Here is a 22677-nt window from a genome sequence, read left to right on the forward strand (position 1 = left end):
TGTCTACACTGCTTTTGTTGGTATAACTTATGTTGCTCAGGGGTGTCAAAAAATCCACCCTCCTGAGTGATATAAATTACACCGACAGAAGTGACAGAGGTGGACAGCGCTTTCAGCAGATCTTTTCCCATTGACATAGCTACCAGCCACTTGTTGGGGAGTAGTTTAATTATGTTGATGATAGACCTCTCTCCCCTCAGCATATCGTAGCTACAGGAAAGATCTTACAATGGCACAGCTGCATTGATGTAACTGTGCCATTGTAAGCAAGCTCTCTAGTGTAGACAGGGTCGTAGAGAGCTGCATATGCAGCCCACAATGGAAAATAGGTTGACCCACTGGTTTAGAGAGACAAGATGGGTAGTAACTTTTATTGGATCAACTTCTGTTAGCGAGAAACCAGCTTTCCAGCTTACATAGAGCTCCTCTTCAGGTCTATTCTCCCCCTTCCCCATTACTAAGATCCACTTGTAAACTGGAACTCAATCTTATTTTGTATAACAAGCGTATCATGTCTTCTAACACTTGGTTTGACAATGGCTAAAAATGCTTGTGCCCTATTTACACTATAGCCTCCACTGCTATAGGATGTGTACAGTTTCACCAATCAGAAAAACTGACAATTTTTCCTAGTATAGGCAAGGCCTCTCAGCGGCCAATTCCCAACTTAAGAGAGACAAGGTGGGTAAAGTAATATCTTTTATTATATCAACTTCTGTTGGTGAGAGAGACAAGCTTTTGAGCCACATCAAGATCTTCAGGTCTGGGAAAGGTACTCCAAGCATCAGACATAAACTGGTGTTAGATACTTATGCTAAACAATCTGCTCTCCCTCGCATTTAGCTGGGATGCTGGAGGTAGAAGGAAGAATCACCTCTTGGAGCACCACAAGCTCTTGTTTACACCAGGGTGACTGACAACAGGGCGACACAGCTTATCATGCTGCAATAGGGCGTTAAACCCAGGGCTCCAGCGTGAGGGGGCAGCGCAGCGGGCACGGGGGTCGGGTGACGCAGCCCCCAGAAGGCTCGCACCGTGTGCAGGAGGGCCGAGAGCTGGAGACACAACACGCGCCCCGAAGGCCTCGCCTCACCCCACCGCCGCGGGGCAGGCAGCGTGACCCCGGCCGGCGGAGCTCATTCGGGGCCGGGAGAGGGCTGCGCCCGCCCCCAGAAAGCTCGCCCGGGGGGGCCGGGCCAGCACCAGCGCGGCCCACAGAGCGCTCGTCCCAACCACGGCCAGGGGGACTCGGGGAGACAGGAAAACGAAACAACGCAGGCGGGACGCAGGACCCGAGCCCGGCCATCGCCGCCCTCAGCGGGGGAGCCGAGTCGAGCCGAGCCGAGCCCCGCCTCTTCTCAGGGCAGGCGACGGGAGTGCCGCTGCTGCTGCGCATGCGCGCGATGTGATGGCGCCCCGGCGCGGCGGGGGAGGGGCAGAGCGCTGGAGCCCTCGCGTCCCGCCGGCGCGTTCTGGATCCGGGTCAGAGGGCGGCTCTCAGCTGGGCTGCCCCGCTGGGCCTGGCCCGGTTGGCTTCCGGCGAGCTCCTGTCAGGGGGAAAAGCAGAGCGAGCCCGCGAGCCGCGGAGTGCCCGGGGCCGGCGAGGTCCCGGCTCCCCCACTGCCCGCCCCTGCCCCCGGACTGGAGTAAGTGTCCCGGCCGGGGAGCGGGTGCAGCCGCGGGGTCCCCTGCCGGGAGCTGCTGCTGGGCAGGGCGGGTGAATCTACGCTCAGGACACGGGGAGCAGCCAGGGCCCCGCGCTCAGCTTCCGCCCCCACCCGCGCCCGTGCTGCGGCGGCGGCCCCCATCATGTCCGGCTGTTGGTGTGAGGGCTGGCAAGGCGCGGGGGGCGCTCGGGGCGCTGTAGGTGCGCGTGGAGGATTGCGGGGGGTGCTGAGCTCTGGGCTCGGATATGTGGGGTGCGAAGCTGTGGGCTTAGGCACAGGGCGCTGGAGGTGCGCGTGGGGGGAATGTGTGGGGTGCGGAGCTGTGGGTACAGGGCGCTGGAGATGCGTGCCGGGAAATGTGTGGGGTGCGGAGCTGGGGTCTCGGGCACAGGGCCCTGGAGATGCGTATGGGGGGGGGGGACGTGTGGGGCATTAAGCTGGGGACCTTGGTACCGGGCACTGGTGGTGCACGTGTGGGGATATGTGGTGTATGGAGCTGCAGGCACTGGGTGCCGGAGGTGTATGGAGGGAAATGTGTGGGGTCTAGAGCTAGGGGCTCAGACAGGGTGCTGGAGGTGCACGTATGGGGAAATGTGTGCTGTATGGAGCTAGGGGCTTGGGCATTAGCCCTTTTGTGGCCCTTTTGGCCACATCATTGCTGTGGGAGCTCATGTTGAGCTGATTATTTACCATGGACCCTAAATCTTTTTCAGTCACTGCTTCTCAGAATAGAGTTCCCCATCCTATAAGCATAGCCTACATTCTTTGTCCCAAGCTGTGTACATTAACATTAGCCATATGGAAATGCATATTGTTTGCTTGCTCCCAGTTTACCACATGATCCAGATTGCTCTGTATCAGTGACGTGTACTCGTTTATCACTTCTCCAATTTTTGTGTTATCCATAAACTTTAGCAGTGATGATTTTATGTTTTCTTCCAGGTCATTAATAAAAATGCTATAGTGTAGGGCAAAGAACTGACCCTTGTGTGACCCCACTAAAAACACACCTGCTGGTTGATAGATCTCAAAATTGTAAAACAGGGACTCATCAGTTAGCTAGTTTTTAATCCATTTACTGTGTGCCATGTTAAAAGAACTAGATAGATATAAAAGTAATCAAATCTCATGTGGTACCAAGTCAAATGCCTTATAGAAGTCTAAATATATTATGTCAACACTATTACCTTTATCAATCTATTTTGTAATCTCAACTAAAAAAGATATCAAGTTAGTTTAACAGGATCTATTTTCCATAATCTCATATTGATCGGCATTAATTATATTACGCTCCTTTATTTCTTTATTGATCAAGTCCTATATCAGCCACTCCATTATCTTGCCTAGGATCGATGTCAGACTGACAGACCTATAATTCTCCTGGTCATTCTGTTTACCCTTTTTAAATACTGGCATTCTATTAGCTTTTTTTCAGTCTTCTGGAACTTCCTTGGTGTTCCAAGACTTACTGAAGATCAACATTAATAGTCCTGTGAGCTCCTGGTCCAATTCTTTTAAAACTCTTGGATGCAAGTTATCGGGACCTGCTGATTTAAAAATGTCAAACTTTAGTATCTGCTAAGATACTAGTGGAATGGAAAGATTGTTGTCATGTGATATGATTACATCATATGACTTTTTCCCCCAACAAAACTGAAATACTTATTGAACACTTCTGTCTTTTCTCCGTTATTATTGGTAATTCTACCATTTCCATCTAGTAATAGACCAATACCATTGTTAGAATTCTTTTTGTTCCTAATATACTTTAAAAACCCCTTCTTATTGTCCTTAACTCTTCTGGCAATAGATTTCTCCTTGTGTCCCTTTGCTTCCTTTATCAATTTTCTATAAATCCTAGCATCTGATTTATATTCATAACTATCAACTTCTCTTTTCTTCTAGTTATATATATTTATATTTTATGCTTTTTTCACTTTCCCTCTAAAACAGGTCAATATTTTAACCCATGCCTTATTCTTCAGTTGTAGCTTTTGGGGAATCTAGTAAAGTGTTCCTACACAATTCCCAATTATCATTTACTTTTTTCTGATTAAATTCTTCCTCCCAGTTGATCTGGTTTATAATTGTATTCAGCTTTGTGAAATTGGCCCATTTAAAGCACCAAGTATATATATTACTGGTCTGGACTTTATTCTGCTTGCACTTTATAAATATGACCAATTCATGATCACTTGTACCTAATTTACCATTAAAAGTTCTGTGATCATTTCCTCATTATCTGTCAAGATGAGGTCTAATTGCCCCAAGTTGGATGAAACAATTTCTGAGATAGGAAGTTGTCATCTATAATATCTAGAAATTCCAAGGATGTTTTGGTACTGGTAGCATGAGACTTCCAGCATATGTCACCCACATTAAAGTCCCCCATGATCACACAGCGCTTTTTCCTATGCACTATAGATACGTACGTAAGGAGTTGGTTATCTGGTTCCCTAGTGTGTTTTGATGTTCTGTAGCAGCCATTCACTAATATCCCATTGTGTGCTTTATGTGTTAGGACATTGATCCATGAACATTCAAGATCATTTTCTTCTGAGTTATCAGTGACTTGGACACAGGTAATACCATTTTTGACATAAAGTGCCACTCCCACTGCCCTTTTGGCCACATGATCTTTCCTAAATAGGTTATAACCATTGATTTTTAATCTCCAGTAATGGGAATTATCCCACCAGGTTTCAATAATACCAACTAGAATAAATTTATGCTTATAAATAAGCAATTCCATTTCCTATTATTTGTTACCCAGGCTCCTAGCATTGGTGTATAGACAATTAAAGAATTTCTTCTCTTCATGTCCTTTGGCTCCTTGATGAATTTTGTTCTCAGCATCTTGATTTTCTGCTGAGTGCTGATAACGTCCCTTTTTTTACCCTCCCCTTCTGTTATTAGTTTAACAGCCTCCTAACTACTCTAGCCAGCCAGCCCCTGAGAAGATTGGTCCCCCTTCTATGGAGGTGAAGGTCATCCAAACTTTACAGCTCCCTCTTCCCATAGAAAGTGGATCAATGTGCCAGCAGTTCACTTCCAGAAATGCCAGTAGTTCACTTCCAGAATCTTCTGCCTTCTGTTTTACTTGGCTCCTGGGACAGGAAAGATCTCAGAGAAGATTGATTGGACAGTTGTCTTCTTCAACATGCTTCTGAATTCCCTGAAGTCATCTATTATATGTGGTATATCCTGTGATGCAATGTCATTAATACCAATTTGAACCATCACCCACAGTGGGTCCTTGCCAGTTGACTTCAGAAGCCTGTCCTATCTTAGAGTGATGTCTCATATCTTGGCTCTGGGAAGGCAGCAAATGGTTACATTGTTTGCCTGTCCCTTGCAGAATGTTTTTTTAATTCTTCTGAATATTGAATTCCCAGCAAGGATTGTCCGTCTTCCTTGGACAGTGAGAGAGCTGTTTGTGGACAAGCTTGATTGTCTTAGAGGTGGGCTGAGCTGCCATTCACAGGTGTGTCCTGTACATCTATCTGTTCCCTTGGACCAGCTGGATCATGAGAGGTATATTCCACAGTTTCCATGTTGAGGACCTGGTATCAATTGGAAACTTCTAGCTGTAGAGAATTCCTCTTGGTCCTCTTCTTTCTGGTGGCCACAGCCTGCCCATCCTCATCTATTTCCAGATGTGTAGAATTCTGTTGTGACCTTTTGCTTCTAGTGGTTATGAACTGCCAGGCCTTCTCTCTGACTTCCTCTCTCTCTGACTCCTTGGTGGCCAGCTCTTTCTTTCTTGTACCTGGAGTACTGATGTTTCCTGAACCTGGCTGTCTAGGAACTCCTCAGCTTCTCTGATTCTCAGTAGCGTCTTTACTTGCCCCTCCAATCCAAGTGGGTGTCATTTGAGGTTTGTCAGCTATGCATGTTAGGATTTTCTGTATGGAGAAATCTACTAGCATTACCATGCTGCTCTAGTTATATCGGTGTAACTCCCCGTATGGGCATTAAAGTGATATAATAAGATAATACTGGTAAATTTCCTCATTATGACAAGCCCTTTCCTAAATGTTTCTGTCAGAATAATCAAATAAATCTGATTGTTAACAAGCTTTTCAAGTTTAATGGTAAGTATCACCATTTACACAAACTGAGCAGTTCATTTCTCTGAGCTGTGAGTTTAGGTTGTATTCTGATTTGGGAAGATAACTGGTGCATTGATTTATACTTGTTTCATGGTTCTTCACGACCATTTTTAAAATGAAAGTTTGGATTCTGGAGCACAGTTCTTCTGCAAAGGATGTACCCATTTCAGGTTTTGTCACTGGGGAATCATGGCATATATAAAAACTCGGTGTATATGAAGGGTGAGTTTTAGGAGATGATGAAAACTGTGTGATGCAATTGTTGGAATATTTGGTGCTGGAAATGGGAAAGGATCAGTTTTTGTTTCTATAATTTGTTTCTATAAAATTCTCTTTCCTTAAGCAATTGGGAAATTCCCAATGAGTTCCTTAACCGTTTAACTTCCTTTTTAGCATGAGCAAATCAGTGTTGTGGGTATTTTTTTTGGTTTTTCTTTTTTATGAGGTGGGGTGGTGTTTTTAAAATCAAGTTGACAGAATGAAAATGTGAGAATATCTAATTTTATTTCCAAATTACTTTTAAGTATTCCAATGAGACAGGTTATTTGTACATGGGAATGTTTGTATAATCTTAACTTTTGCAGCCAACTGGGCTACTCCTGTGATTGGGATTTATGGGGTGGGGTTTAAGGCCCTGAAAGTGAAACTTACTATAAAGAAAATTGAAAAATACTCACCGGTTTTCACTGCAGCAAAGAGAAATGTGAAAAGTAAACAGCAACATGCAGTGATGAGAAAACCAGATTTGAGAACTCTTCTGAGGCAGTGTTAGTAACTTAAGAAAGGAAACTTGTGTATAACATAAATTGGGTTTAAGAAAAAATGCTCAGGAATTTCTGTAATACACTATAATTATATGTCTAATTTGTCTTAAAGGTGAGGTTTTTTAATGCCTGTTTTTTCTCTTTTAATCTATCTGATTTTTCTAATTCTAAACAATGCAAATACGTTATATTTTGGCTTTGTCCTGCATGGTGGCAGATGAAAAAAAAGGGCTATGTAAACTGTAACAGACTCTCAAATCTTTTTTTTGTCACAGTCATTGTTTAAAAAAAAATCAAACTTCCTTACCTTTTATTGCTATTGCCTTAGAATTCTATCCTACAAATATACAGATGAGTAATTTTATGCATGTGAATAGTTCCACTGAACTCATAGTGTTGAAACTGAAATAATTTAAAATCTCTAAATTACATTTCACCATTAATGTTGGCTGCTTGCTTTTTGCATATTATTCATCTTGAACATGAAAATAGACTAGGTTTGTTTATTTTATAGTCTGTTGCACTTTCTTATTTAGTAACTGAGTGCTATGTTGTTTCTTTTGGTGTATAGCCTAGAAACGTTTAACTCCAAATAGACTATTTTCATGGAAATCAATTTTCAACAAGATAATAGAAATGCCTACCTTAGGTTTTGTAAACATTTTTAGCAAAAACTAAATATGGGGAACTAATCAGAATTTCCCCTTTAAAAGAATTTGCTAAATCAAGGTAACTACTAATCAAAATGATTTCATGTTTGACTTAGCACCTTTTCAGAGGTGATAAAATACCCATAGGTTCCGGCTGAGAAAATTGTGATGACATCTAGAGATCTGTTTGATTATTCTAGTTCAGAGTCAAAATTGTAAAATAATTATTTTGTTAGCTACCTAATTTCAGGATTTTTTTAAAAAAATGTTGATGCAGGTAGAAGAATACATGTTCACTTTCAGTGAAGAAGAGCATGTTCCCAAATTCCTCCAACTTGGGTCGTCCACCCTTCCCTCCAAAATACCAGCAGCACAATAATTTCTTCAATGAGCTTCCTCTGAACATACCACCCACTCTACTCTCTCATCAGCAACTTATTGATGCTCAGTTCAACTTTCAGAATGCAGCGTAAGTACATTAGAATTTCAGAGTGGGAAATGATGCCTAAAAGGCCTGTGTTTTTTTTGTTTGTTTGTTTTTTTTTTTAACTGATCTCAGTTGTGGAAGAGGTATCAAATGAAGATAATTCTCACAGAGAACTAACAAATGTCACTATCAGATCAGGCCCAAAAATTATCTTCCTTTGCAGGAAAGTAATTCCTATTTATCACTAGATGGTATTTTTTCCCATATTTTGTACTTTATGGCATATAAAATATTTTAATTTTGTTTAGAAATTTATACATTTTTAGCATGGATTTGCATTACCTCTATTGGTGGCCTGCATTCTCCATTACTCTTCAGTGATGGATGAAATACTCACCCATCCAATACATGGTGCATCACAGCAGTGGGAGCTAATAATCCACAGTTGCTCTTTGATGATTTTAAATTGAGAAAGTGTGGGGTGGGGGTGAGGAGTCAACAGAAGAGATGAATAGGGCAAAGGAACATATGGCTGTGATTAAGTTTTAAAGCATGAATGTTCTCTTGAGACACTCATCTTAACGCTAAGTATTGTATCTGAGTTAGTTTGCGAAGTGTCTCTTAGTCACTGGGCAGCACACACACACATCTCATGTTCTTATTCTAGTAATTTTCATCCTGTGAAAAATGTTCTCCTCCTTCTCATTTCAAATGTAAAGAATCAACATACTACTTCTAACACATAGGTTATAGCTGGGGTTTTCTGCTGAATTTTATTTTTTTGTTGAAAAGTGCAAAAAAAAAAAAAAAAAAAAAAAAAAAAAAATCCTAAACCCTCTGTTATTGTCTGAATAATAATTATGAACTGTAGTCTTTCTAGAGCTCTCTTGAGTGGGAACCTTTCAGCTCTTCCAGCTGTTTCACCACAGCCATCGACATATAGAAATGGCAGCCCAGTACCTACATCAGCTGCCCCCACATCATTCCGAGGCAGGAAGTAAGTATTTGTTAGTATATAATTATTTATGCTTGTAATGCACAAAAAGGTGGTTTTCTGAGAAACTTGACTGTGTAAACAATTTGCAGTTTTTATTTAGAGATTGTCTAGAATCAAGAATATTAAATATAAATTTTCTGATGAAGTAGGCCCAAGTGCATGCATAGCACTTTTTTAAGCATTCATACACCTGCTTGTGAAAATATTAGCTGCAGTAGAAAAGAGCTTGGCATATGCTACTCTTTTCTTTTCTTTTCAATGACTAGTGGTCCCTCTGTCCTCTGACTTGAAAATCAGGGCCCTGATTCTATATAACATTAATCTGTCCCCATGTCCTTTATGTTTTTAGAATTTGTATATCTCATCCTCTTCTGTCTGATTTTTTTTCGTAGATTGGAAGAGGAAAACAAGCATTTCTGTTTTTTTAATTCCCAATCAGTTTCTCAAATTTAATTTTAAACAGATTTAGTTTTAAAAAGAAAAGTTAATTCTTGGTGCATTTTTATAGAGAATAAATATACTGATTCTTTTATATTCAGTGCTGTCTGTGTATACAAAACTAGAGCATCCTCTTCTATGACAACTGTTTGAAAGTAAAATGTATAGACTGTAACATTCAATACAGCTTTGTCACAATGGAGAGTTTCAAATGCCAAGACCAATGTAAGACCACAACATGATATAACAAAGTATATTTAGATTTCTAAAACTAATGAGATCATGCTCAGATATGTTAAGTTTGTGTTTGAAATGGAGACATTCATTTCGAGCCACACAGATGACTGCATTAAACTATAAATATTTGCCAAATGAATAGAGGTTCTTTTTTGCCCAGATTACACATTTTACTGTCTGTACAATCTAAACCTACACAGACAAATTCTACATTTTGAATGGCTATTGTGGTAAGTTTCGCTCTTTCTCCCCTTATCACCCCTGAATTTATCAAATTCATCACTGGGTATACACACTGGACACAACTTTTCACTGCACCGATGTTGATATAACTTACAAGAATACACTTTTCAGTAGTGAGTATTTCAGAAAAAATGTATAGGTTACTTTTCACAAAAATAGCCGGACCAGACTTCAGCTTGGTTAGTTGTATTTTGCCTAACTGAATTCACCATTTAGTTTCAGTTGGCTATGATGTTTATTTTACTGTTGCATAATGTAAATTGTACCATTAAATAGCTGGTGGTGCATTCACTTCAATGATTATCCATTCTCTTATGTTCCCCATTTAAAATTTTGATTTATGTAGTATATAGGATGCCTTGTGTTTAAAAAAAACTTGGTTTTGCTGAAATATTCACTGTAATTAATCGTTAGTATTTGTACTTCAGGCGCTACTTTAAGTAATTCATTATTGGATGTTGGTACATGGCATACTGTCTTTGTTTTTTTCAGGAGGCTAAGTGAACAAAACGTTTCTTATGATGTCAAACGTCAGCGGTTTCATTCACCTCATTGTGAGTCAACTCTAGTTAACCAAACAGTGCCTTTACCAGAAGAACGCAGATACTCATTCCCAGGATCAATTCCTTCACCATTGTTTCATGCACATTACATACCAGATTTGATTGGATGTGTTCCGCCTTTGCGAGATGCTCCATTTCCAGACCCTATAGAAACCACGCTTCCTGTGGCCAAAGATAAGGTAATGCTAACACAGGTTTGAGTTGTACTTTCTTCTTGGGAGATGTTCAGGTTGTATCATTTATATGAAAAAAAAAAAAGTATAAAGAAAACATTTAATGCTAGTGATTTTTCTTAACTATTAAAGGTAAGACAACACTATGTTTTAAAATGGCTGAACTGTTAACAAATTTAAATGAGCTAGTTATGCTACCACTTGTCACTTACATGATGCTTTTGCTTACAAACTTTAAATAATTTAAGTCTGTTGTCCAGCTGGTGGGGAGGCTCTTGTCTCCCAGGCTGCCATGAAAGATTTTCTTGGAGTTCTGTGGCAACATCTGCTGCTGTGCTTAACAGACATGGCTGTTGGTATGTTCTTGCAAGGGGCAGAAAATGTTTCTAGCTCAAAGCTACCTTCCTGCTTAAGGCCCCCAGTGGGCTATCACCGTGTCTGGTTATAGTGGTATCAGAGCCACAAAATAATAACAAATCCTGCTGCAGTCTTTTATTTTGAAATTGAAAGACCCTAGTCCATTATGTAACAAATAACAGGGAAGTCCCATGTTAGAATTTTCATTTTAAGGTAAAGAATATATTGAAACAGGTCTTGTTATACTACTGTGAAAATATTTACCTGAACATGATTAATAATAATAATAATAATAATAATATAATATAATGCATAGCTATACAGTAGACAAAGAGAAACTAATTATTGCTTCGAAATAAGTGTCTTGATTTTCCTGTCATGCAAACTGTCTTCAAAACAGTTTTTTTATATTTGTTTTTCCCTGATATTGCTAAACAAAAAAGGGCTTTGAAGTCATGAGCCACTAGGAAATATTTGTGGCCTTTTGGGCTGCTCTCTGCTTGAAACATTGCAGATATTGGCTGGCTGAAGGTGAAATCAGCTGTTTATGGATAGACAGCCTCTCTCTGTGTTGGCTGAATCAGTCTTGAAGGCATTTCAGAGATTTTCACGTGTGGGTGCTCAGGATGACTTTGGACTGGATAAGGCTGTAAGAGTGAATAGACTTTGGAAGCTAATACATACCTATATATATATATATATATATATATATATATATATATATATATATATATATATATATATATATATATATATATAATACTTATTATATATTTTAATATATATATATATATATATATATATATATATATATATATATTTTCATATAACTGTATTTTTCACAGGAAAGAATAATTTATCTCCCATTATAAAAGTTTTTTTTGGGGGGGTGGGGTGGGGTGTCAAGTTAAGTCAACAGGTACTGGAGTTGTTTCAAGCATGTCAGCAACAAACCTGTGACTTGAACAAAAAAGAGCTCTGCCGAACGGAACTCCAGAAGGAAATTCAGCGAATTTTTCCACGTATGTTATTTCAAGATTTTAGTCCATATTTGAGCATTCAGGTTTCAGATACATGATTTTTTTCGACCTAAGAAAAATCCTCAAGCTTTGTTCCATGGTTCTGTTGCTACAGAGAGCAGACTCTTCTTGGTTGGATCCTCACTGAATGGATTTGGTACTCGAAGCAGTGATGGTGACCTGTGCCTGGTGGTTAAAGAGGAGCCAGTAAGTTGCTTAAAAAAACATATTAAAATGGGAAGTCTGTTCACACAGTAAAAACAATGAGAGTCCTGTAGCACCTAAAGACTAACCGATTTCTGCGGGCATAAGCTTTCGTGGGCTGCAGCCCACTTCATCAGATGCAGTGGAAACTTCATGCATCTAATGAAGTGGGTTGCAGCCCACGAAAGCTTATGCCTGCAGAAATTTGTTAGTCTTTAAAGTGCTACAGGACTTTCCTTGTTTTTGCTGTATACAGAATAACACAGCTACCCTTCTGGAACTGTTCACACAGTGAATTCTGTAATGAAGCAAATTGTCCCTTTCAAGATATTACCTTTAAAAATGTGGTTTTTGTTTAGTGGATTGTCTCTTTTTGGAATCACCAAGGTGAGAAAGTGAGAGGTGTAAAAACCTTCTATTTAACAAATATAGTATATTTCATATTGGTATAGCTTTGATCTGAGGCTCTGAATACTTAACAAATCTTAATATAGCTTCACACAACACCCCTGTGAAGTATGTATTATCTTAATTGTACAAATAGGTAAAACTGAGGCACATAAGGATAAGACTGGTTGCCAAGATCACACAGGAAAATCTGTGGCACAGCTGGGAATACAACCCAAGTATACCGTTTCCCAGTTTGAGCTCTTTTTTTTTTTTTTTTTTTTTTTTTAAAGGCACAAGACTGATAGTTCTAATAAGTTAGTGGGGTTTTTTCTTAGTTGCCACATCAAGCAAGGCAGAACTAGCTAATATTGCTGTGTCTTCTGTGTCTTAAATTTTTCAATAAGTGTAATTCAATAGGAAAAAGGTTCTCAAAAATGGAAATGATTTAAAGTACAAGTTACATATAGTGATGACACCCATTTGCATTTGCAATATTATGAGAAGGCAAAGACAAACTTTCCAGTGATACAAAATCCTATCAAGGAAAAACAGAGACTGAATTTTTTTAAAGGGGAGTAGAGAGTAACTTGACTGAGTTGCCATAGTAAGAAACTTTATTATGCAATATATCATTAGTAAAATGTACTTATGTACATTACTATATATAGTTAGAGGAAAATAAATACAGGGAACTGTGAAGTTCAGAAAAAAGAACAGTAAAACTAAGAGTTAAGTAGAGGATTCTGCAGAGTTCTTGTAAGTAACACCAATTAAAGCGAATGATGCAAAATTCCAATTTCTTCAGATAGGGTTTACCTTTCTGTCACAGTTGTTTTCTGGTGTGACTATGATGCATGATGATTAATATTCAGTATGAAATATTTTAGCTGTTGCCAAAGAAAATATTAAAGGGGCTTTGATAAACTTCCTGAATGCTGACAGGTTTTTACATGTTCATCTCCTAAAATGTCAGATATTTTTCCATTAACTGTAAATATTGTTTGAGTAGGGCTCACCTGTTTATGTTCTGTGTCTAAAATTTCATATTTCAGGTAAATCAGAAGACTGAAGCAAGACACATACTCAGCTTAGTCCAAAAACTCTTCTGTACTAAACTTTGTAAGTCCCAGACAACTGGTAAGAGTGTTTGTAATTCTAGAGGCAGAGTGACTGTTTCATTGAAGCTACCTTTATATGTGTATGTTGTCTAGATTCTAATCATGTGCCATGCCTTAAATGGAAAGCTAAAAATATCACAACACAGTATCGTATCTCGTGGGGTAAGAGGTACAGTAGTTGGAAAGGCCTAATTTTATTTACCTCTGTGTGGATGAACTCAAATGTAAGATGGATATAACTGTCGTGCTGGAGTGTTGCTAGTTGTCATAAAAAGGGGAGGTGTCATGATGACTTATTTGTATTGGACAGAGATTGAATTGTGGAAGGAAATAAGTAGTGATAACTTTCTTAGGGCACTTCACTCTCCCTTGAGATGATAGGCTATGAGATGAGATGTCACTTGTAATATATTGCGCAGGTCTGTGATTTTTTTTTTCTTCTGTGCTTTGATAGCAATGAAATAGTTGTGTTGATTTTTTTTGAATATCATCATCATTCGGCATCTATGCTAACATCCTTTTGAGTGGAAAGGAGCAGTTTACATCTCAGAGTTATTGTTCAGGCTCTCTGCAGATGCAGGCAGGCATCATTGCATTAGGTTTACACTCGTTTCAGGTTTTCTTTGTTTTTTTCTGCAACAGCAAGAGCTAGACTATTCAGGTTCTCAGCTTTCATTTAAAACCAAGATTGCGGCCAACTCTCCCCCCCCCCCCCCCTCTCCTCCCCCCCCCCCCCCCCCCAAAAAAAAAAAAAAAAAGGTGCTGGGGCATTGACCCAGAGTCTTCCAGCTGATTTTGAGTCCTGGTATTCCAGTAGTGCCTAAGTTGAGGATCAAGATCCCATTGTGCTAAGTGCCATACATATCTGTAATAAAAGACCCTTGACTACTGTGCCTGATTTTAGTTGAAGCAGGAGGGAGAAGGTAGGGAGGTAACTTCAAAAGTAGCTTGTTGTTTTTAGTAGTGCCAAAGTTCTCCAAAAATTTTGGAAAGCAAAAACATTGGTTTATATAACATTGAATATTATAAAAATCTGAGAATTATAACTTTCCTACTTTGTTCGCATGTTTCCATTTCTTCTGTTTGCAAAAGGTTTTGCAAAAGATGTGGTATTGTTCCCTTTGGATAGTCATAACTTTAGAATGCTGATCAGTATTCTTAACTAGTAGTTTAAGTGGGAAAACTGTTATGTTATGGTACTCTGTACCTTGAAGTAATTAGGCCCATTTGTGACCAAACTTATAAAGCAGGTGGTTCTTTGGCACTATTTTGGAGGAAAGAGCACAGATGTGTCCATGTCAGTGGCCAGGACACCAGATGTTGTTAATACTTTCTTTACCTAACTTAAGAGAACAGAAATAAATATACTCTGCACTGACAATGAAGGCTGATTAGAAGCTAAAATTGGTACAGTATACAATGGCCAGTCAACACCACACTAGCACTTCATGCTCTCAATGTTTGGTTGCCTATCCTGTCCATAATCCAATTCTAGGTCCTAGCCCTTATTTACAAAGATTTATATGGATTTGGACTACCCTTTCTCAGCAACTGCCTCCTTTTTTATATCCTGGAATTGCATCTGTGTTTAGCCAGTACACTGGGGCTGTGCCACTTGCAGAGCATGGTGCAAGATTCTTCTCTCTGCATAGGCATTTGCCTCCAAACAGGTGAAGTTGGGGGTGGGAGGGGAGAGGAGGAGGGTCCTTTCATCCCACTTAGAGCTGGAATCTTGGATTGAAAGGTTTTGTAAAAGAATAACAAGGTATGAAAAGCAGTGTTCTAGAAAGGGAGAAATCCTTCTAATAGTTACATTATGTAAGATTGCTCAGAAATGACACTAGTGGTGGTCTCCTTCAAAATGAATGTAATAATGTGATCCTTTTTGAGAGTGCCAGCCTGTATGTTGCCCAAGATTTTAGAGTCAAAACTAAATTTTGAAAGGGATACTGTCCAGACAAATATGGCCAAAAATTCAAGCTTTGTGCAAAAAGGCCTTTGCAACTTCTAAAATCAGAGACACATGACTTTTAAAATTTCACTAGGAAGATTATTTTTTAATAAACTAACATTCCCCTATAGTGTTTGCAGCCTAAGCCTTACATCTTTAGGTTAGTTAGAACCTGATTGTAAACATGATGGGAAACTGCTTAATCTAGATTCACAATCCTGAGAAAAATACAAAATAGTATTATAGTGAAGGGTAAATTAATTTACGGTGGTCTTAAAGGTAAGAGCAAAATGTTCTTAAGTTTATTTGCCCCATACATATTACTTCTGGCTTAATTTACCATAGTGAAAAGGGAAAATAAAATGTTAAACGTCTGATATGGAAAGCATGCAAAGTCCTTCAAGTGGTCCCAAATTTTGCTAACATAGTAAAGGTTATTAAAAGCTCTGTTCCTTGATGGTTTCCCATAATGGTTAAGCTTCTTTGGACTCAGCTTTTCTCTCTCTGTCTTTCCTGATTACTGCTGAGTGAGAGATGCCTCTGGGAAGATATGTCCTGGCTCCCTGAAATCAAAGTGCAGGTGTAGTCCATCCCATCTTTGATGGAAGGAGTTGTCCTAATTACAGAAATAACAATAACTTGTCTTCTGTGTTGATAGAACACTAGGAAATATTTTTCTTAGATCAGAGTCAATTAACCAAATTAAGAGTTCCTGCAGGGAGTTTTACGCATAGTCTGCATGTATAATGAAGATACAATTCTTGGATTATAGAATTAAAAAATCATAAACACTAAGTGAAATGATTAAAAATTAGGCTGGTTACATCTCACACCCACAGCTCAGTGCTAGTCTGTTTTGCTGTATCTCAGCAGGCTGTGGGACTGGCTTCCAAGTTTTAGGTCTGATTTTGCACCTCTTACAAAGTAAGTAACACTTATCTAAGTGATTTCGTTGACTTCAATGGTCCTTTTCATGTGAGCAAGAACTATTCTGTGTAGCCATTGAAGAATTGGTCTCTGAATTTTAATTGTTTCTTATTGCCTAGATTGTATTTTAGCTAGTAGTTGGTCCAGGGTTACTGCAAAAGTTCATGTTAACTTCATTAAATCACTTTAGTTAAGTTCACTAGTCAGCTCCTATTTGCGTAATGTGAATAATTTGACTGCCACTTTAGGATCCAGTTTTCCTAAGGTCAGTATTTTGCATGAAACTTCACTGCATATATTGTCCTCCTTTTCAGCAAACTACATTGAGAGACCTCAGCTGATTCGCGCAAAAGTGCCAATAGTGAAGTTCAGGGATAAAGTCAGGCAAGTACTTTAAATTAACATCCTTTCTTAGGCCTGATACAGTAAAGTTCTTAACAATGTACTTTGCACTTGAGTAGTCCCATCAAAGTCATGCTTCTTATTTGTGACATGTACTGTAGTCAGATCATAAATCTTGTCAGCTAGCACAGTGGTAATATCAGCTTATCTCTTTTCTGGCCTTAAGCAACTCTCACAACTGGAAAACTATTGGGTTTTTATTATATGAATAAGTAACACCACCACATCACATATTATCATGTACTCAGTATTTCCATGAGCGTTTGTCTCTTAAAGACTTTAGTTAATAGTAGAGCTGGGTGAGAACCTTTTCTGATCCTGCAAAAATTTTGTGAGATTTTGAAAAATTTCCTGTTCCCCATTGGGACATATCGGAGACCTTTTGTGCAATTCAGACCAGTGTGGGGGTTGTCACTTACCCTCTAGCACTTAGTGCCTCACAATGCTTTGCTACTGTAACTCGCTGCCTGGGGCACTGAGTCAGCAACAAGTATGCAGATCGTACCCTGAGTGTCTGTGTGCTTTGCAGCCAGCCCTGGTTCAGCAAATTCTGACCCCAGAAGCCTGTCTGCAGCCTCACTTTGGCTTCCACCGGCCTTGGTTACAAGCAGCAAAGTGACCTCAGCATGCTCCCAGTCCCAAATTTCCACAAACCTTGGACTGTATGTCCAGCCCTCGCCTAGATACTTAAGAGGAATAATAAGATTCGATTGTTCCTTTGAAGAGACACAAGCACATCACAGTTTATTGACTTAACTAATGTAAATACACTCTTTCCTGCAAACCCAGAACAGAATAGGAAAAAAAAAAAGATGGTCAATTGGATAGGGCATAGGACTGTGGGTCACAAGATCAAAATATGCAAAATATTATTTGAAAAATAGTTGGATAAACTGATCAGTCATAGGTAAACATTGGTTAAGTAATCCAAATAGTGAAGTAAAAGCCAGGATCATGTAAAAAGTTTGCCTGGATACCAGTGGCCAGCTGTGTGCATTTAGTAGTAACTTCTGGTGAGAAACTTAAGTGATTAGATGTTGACGTTGCTTTAGTGAAATAAATTTCATCTTTATGTAACAGCAAATTTAAAAAAAAAATCCCTAAGAATAAATATGAAACAATATTAGGTAGTTTTCATAAATATTCTGATAACCTTATTGTTCATACATTACATAGCACTATTACTGGCAAGTGAAAGTTTCACCTAATACATTGTGTGTCAGTGTTAAGGTTATGGCAAAGTGGAAACTCTTTGCAATCAGAGCTTGAAAAATTTACTTCTCATCTACTAGTGCAGGGGGGGTAAGCTTATCAGCCAAGAAGACTGTACTGCCAACACCTGTGGCTTATAGGAATTAAATAGTTGTTGTACTATTGGTGGATTTTTAGTTGTAACATCAGCAATACTTACTATGTTTTATTGCTTTAGTTAGACCTCTCTTTTTTTGGATTCAATCTGATGACAGGAAAAATAAGAAATAGTGATCATGATTGGAGCTGGCCTCCCTTTCTACAAAAGTATTCACGTTTTTGAGAGAAAGTTTGTCCCTGAAGTGGGATGAAAAATGTGAAAACTTTTCACAGGAAGGGATTTTGCAAAAAATCCTGTTTCAAAAGAATGAAAACTAAATTTTTCCTGCTTCCTGGCTGCCTTGAAGGAAGGCTCATGTCAGCTTCTCTTCTGAAATCAACAAGAGCCTTCCTTGAGGGTAGCTGCCAGAAAGGTAGAGAGCTGAGATGTTATGCCTCCCTTCCAACCTCCCAGCTCTGGGAGCCAGAGAGATACTGCCTGTTCTCCTGAGCTTGAGGGGAGGTAGAGGAGGCAGAGTGTCCTGTGCTTTGCTGTGTTTCGATAATTTTTTTTTCCAGATCTAGTACAGATTCGACAGAACATTTTGCTGTACTGAATAGGTTTTTTTTTTTTTTTGACAAAACTAAGTTTCATCAGAAAATTTCCGATCTGCCGTAAAGATCATACATCTTTCCTGCATAGTTTTCAGTTTCTTCTTTCCTCATTTCCCTTTCTCTCCTTCCACCTAAGTCTTTCCTTAATTATGTAAGTTACTGTCTCTCTCTCCTCCTAAAATCTACAAGTGCCATATTATTTTTCCAGCTTATCCCATCAGCCTTTTTCTCTCCCACACTCTTCATCAACTCACACATGGGTGTACCCATGCACTTACCCAAACACGGATCAAAAAATGAACCAGGCAATTAATACCTAGAGGACTAAATCTGGATTAGCCAAACTAAATATAGAGGGATTCACTGTCCAGGCAACCTTTTCTCTTTCCCAGCTGCTCCCAGGAAGCATATTTAGTGCAGTGCAGTTCAATTACTCTTCACAGCTGTATGTACCACTAATATTCCCTGTGAAGTTTGCACATTATTTACAATATCTACCAAATACTAACTCAAACTTGTAAACTTCCTACTGTGCTGGCTTTCTGTTTACTTTGTGGGACTTATTGCTCTCTTATGACTTCTGAAAGAGTAAAATTTAATTCTGATACAGGTTTTCAAATAATAGAATGTCTGGTACAATGGGTTGTCTTAAAGCAATTAACAGAATAAAAAGTCTTTTTCCAGTATAATGTGTTCTGCAGATATTCAGAATAGATAGCGTAAGTGGCATTCTTCTTTTTCCACCAATATTACAGTTTATAGGATTATTTATTCTAAAGGAAATGTAAGTAATATGCCAAGGGCACTTTCTCCCAAATAGAGACTATTAAATAGAGATCTGATTATTATAGTACTGTATAATGTTTCTCTAAACAAAAAATCACTGCTGTAATGATTGTTTTATTTTTGATATCTATTTGGCAATGATTTGTTAACCTGCTAAAACTTCATAAATAGATTTAAAATTTTTTAAAGAGGGATGGATATTAAAATTAAAGCAAAATAAGGAATGTTTGACACTTTTTGAGGAAATGTGACTGAGTCAGTCCTGAATCTCTAATGTACTACTGATTTGAGTTCCCTTAGTGGCCATATACAGTGTGCCCTTCCTGTATAGACAAAATCAGTGCTGTTCTTTATTGCCTGTAAATTCAGATGATGTCACTAATCTAGAGTTTTTGAATCTCATACAGTCACTACAGTTAAAATTTGTCAGTTGGTAATAGGCATATTATGCTTTTCTTGCTGCACTTGTTTGCTGCTAGTAATGTGAAATTTATAAAAATCACACACACTGATGTCAGACTAACAATGGAGAAACTGAGTTGGTAGCAAATCTTGTGTATTTTTACAAAACAAATCTCATTCTAACGTGCTTGTTGCTTTGATATCCAAACACCATTGCAGAGTTAAGGAACAACAAGAATACTGAAATGTGTGTAGCTACATTGGTGCGTCCCAAGAGCCAGATCAGTTAAATCTGAGTATATATTGTATAGGGAGATCCTTGTATTTCTAAACACTGCTGCTTGTATTTTTCTTCTCCCTTTCTCAGTGACTTGTTCAAAACTAAAACATCACAGAATCCCAGTAGACTTCAAAAGATGCTTCATCAAACCCAAGTGTGTGTTTAGCAAAGAAATATATATTAAATATTGTCAGTGTAGATGTGTAGGCTAATACCAAAACTTGTAGGGTTTTAAGCCATCCTGTTGGTTTGGACTATGATCTATTTGCATATCCTATCCAATTTCAGCATTATTTAGTTGTATCAGACACAACTGAATTCATGTCCACAACTGAGGCATGAGCAATAATGAAACAAATAGCATATTTGACATACTCATGGCTTTTATTGACCCCAAGAAGCAAAAGTCTAGAGGCTTATCTTAAGCTCAAGTTTCCTTGTAAACAAACTCATAGTGGTGGTTATTGCAGTCAATGACAGAATAGTAATAAATATATTGTAGTTATGCTTTATACTAAAAAATGTGTGTGATGCAATTTGACTTTTTCCCCCCCTATAGCTGTGTGGAGTTTGACTTGAATGTAAACAATGTTGTAGGAATAAGAAATACATTCCTTCTCAGAACCTATGCATACAGTAAGTTGTTTTTATAATTTCTTATTTCCAGAGATCTTTCTCCTACTTTGAACTAGCACTTCAGTTAAACCCTCTTGATAAGAACTTCTATAACAAATGCACTAGCATCTAATCATATTGGGATGTTATCTATTTTATGAAGTAACTAAAACAGGTAACAATAGTTCTTGTTACCCACAATTCTTAAAAGATCAGTTGTATGAATAAAACTAGTGTAGTTTAACATGACTAGTTAATCTTTTTAACTTTCAGATCTATTACAGAGGGTACATCAGCCTGCTTGCAGCTTGGGGGCAGAACCAGCCCCATCAGTCACTGCTCCCTACAGGTTCCCCAGTTTTTTTCTGCCTCCATAGAGGCAGGTGGCTGTCAGCCTCCCTGCTGCAGAGCTTCTTTGAAGGGAATTCCAAACAGTATTTCAAATTTAGACTGAAAATTCAGTTCAATAATTAGTTTGGCTGATTCCCCGCAGAGTTCCATAGCTGCCTTTGATTTTGGGGGAGATTGTCCCCTCAGCTCTGCTTCTTCTTCTGATGCGTTTGGAGCAACTGGCACTCTTGCAGAAAGAGCTAGCCTGAGAAAAGCCAGCAGTAAATGGAAGGGTTTTCATCTTGTTGGGGAGCTTGGCCAGCTCTGCAGACAGTGTGCAATTTCCATCATAATCCAGTCTGGATGGGATTGCCTGAGCCCCTGCCCCCAGACAGGGCAGGAGCCATGCAGGATTGGAGAGGCTGGCAGTGCTGGGCAAGATGCAGCCCAAGCAGGAAAAGGGACAGGCGGGATTGGGAAAGAACTGGCTCTGGGGGAAGCAGCCCCCTCCACCTCCATGAAGAGACTGAAGCCAGAAGAGCAGCATGCCAGATGGAAGACTGTGCTGATGTCGCTTCAGCCCACACTAGCAGCCACACCTCTGACTGCAGAGCTCAGCTGCCTCTGCTTCTCTGCAGGTCGTGGATGTGGGGGGCACCAGATACAGCACAGTCGTCAGAGGGTGCAGTAAAGAGCCTTTGGGGCCCAGCTCCCTCCCTTTGCTGCCACTTCTATAACAGCTGCCATTCCAAGGGGATCCCTGCTGACATCCCAGGATGAGACTCTTCCCCCCTCTCCCCCTTTGCCCTCAGGAAAACACAGACTTATCTCATTCTTGTGGCTGCCATGCAAAAGAGAGGGATAGAGCTGCTGGGGAGCCTTTTCTTGAGCCCAAGGCCAGTTCCTTCCTTGAGAGACCCAGAGGAGCCAGTGTTGGGGAGGAGAGACAAATAACCTTAGCATCTCTGAGGTCAGGGAAATTTCTAGCTCCTTGAAATATTCTTGGTGCACTCTGTGAGCCCAATTTCACACCCCCCTCTGAAGTAGGGTTATGGGGGCAGACTCCCAAAGGAGAAATAAATGAATAATAAAATCAGTGCTTGTTTCTCCTGCTCACCTTCACAGAGTGCAGCATATCAGCTAATCCTCCACACCCAGATCCTCTGTTCACCCTTGCAGAGCAGATAAACAGAAGAAAGCAGAAAGATCAGAGCATAGACAGACTGATTTGTCTAGGCATGCTTTCACTTCCCTGCAAAGGGCATTCCTTCCTCCTTAGCGGAGGAAGACCAGCAGTTCAAATCAGAGTGAGACACAAACTGTAGAATATATTAAAAGTATCATGCTGCTGTGGGTTATCGTCCAGATTATTGTTTCTAGCTTCTGTTGTAGATTGCCATGTCTCACCGCTGTCGCCTCCTCTTCCCCCAGCAGGTGGCTATGGACTAATGAGAAAGACAGCAGCCCAGATATGGAAGAACAGTCAGGCAGTAAGGAGCCTCTTGGTCCACCACTTATTTTTTTCCTACCTTGACCTAAATTTAATAAGGTTAGAAGGCCTCCTCAGTGTGCACCAGACGTAATTTAATCTGCTTTCACTACCAAAGATAAATGTGGTTATTTGGTGGCCAGTGATTCTTGCGTTTATAACTGGTGGAGATTTTTACCTGAGTGACCTCCTCATTATACAGGCCTTTCACAAGTATCATCTCAGCCCCCT

The 22677-nt window shown here is 39.6% G+C and overlaps 1 protein-coding gene across 3 annotated transcripts in view; it reads left to right on the forward strand.

Moving 5' to 3' along the window:
• The first annotated feature begins 834 nt into the window (after positions 1-834).
• Positions 835-22677, forward strand: part of TENT2 (terminal nucleotidyltransferase 2) — a 62082-nt gene continuing 40239 nt past the window's right edge. The window contains exons 1-10 of one of the 3 annotated variants that reach the window (XM_067568512.1): positions 835-1646; positions 7471-7662; positions 8492-8617; positions 10028-10089; positions 10195-10277; positions 11536-11650; positions 11763-11854; positions 13294-13378; positions 16552-16621; positions 20572-20648. In XM_067568512.1, coding sequence (XP_067424613.1) covers positions 7508-7662; positions 8492-8617; positions 10028-10089; positions 10195-10277; positions 11536-11650; positions 11763-11854; positions 13294-13378; positions 16552-16621; positions 20572-20648 — 865 coding nt within the window. In that variant the 5' untranslated portion in view covers positions 835-1646; positions 7471-7507. Of the gene's footprint in view, positions 1647-7470; positions 7663-8491; positions 8618-10027; positions 10278-11535; positions 11651-11762; positions 11855-13293; positions 13379-16551; positions 16622-20571; positions 20649-22677 lie in introns of all 3 variants that reach the window. The other 2 variants (XM_067568510.1, XM_067568511.1) reach the window with 2 other exon arrangements.

Source organism: Emydura macquarii, unplaced genomic scaffold, assembly GCF_026122565.2.
Source record: "Emydura macquarii macquarii isolate MOO-44397 ecotype Brisbane River unplaced genomic scaffold, CSIRO-AGI_Emac_v2 contig_2897, whole genome shotgun sequence".
Lineage (NCBI taxonomy): Eukaryota > Metazoa > Chordata > Testudines > Chelidae > Emydura > Emydura macquarii.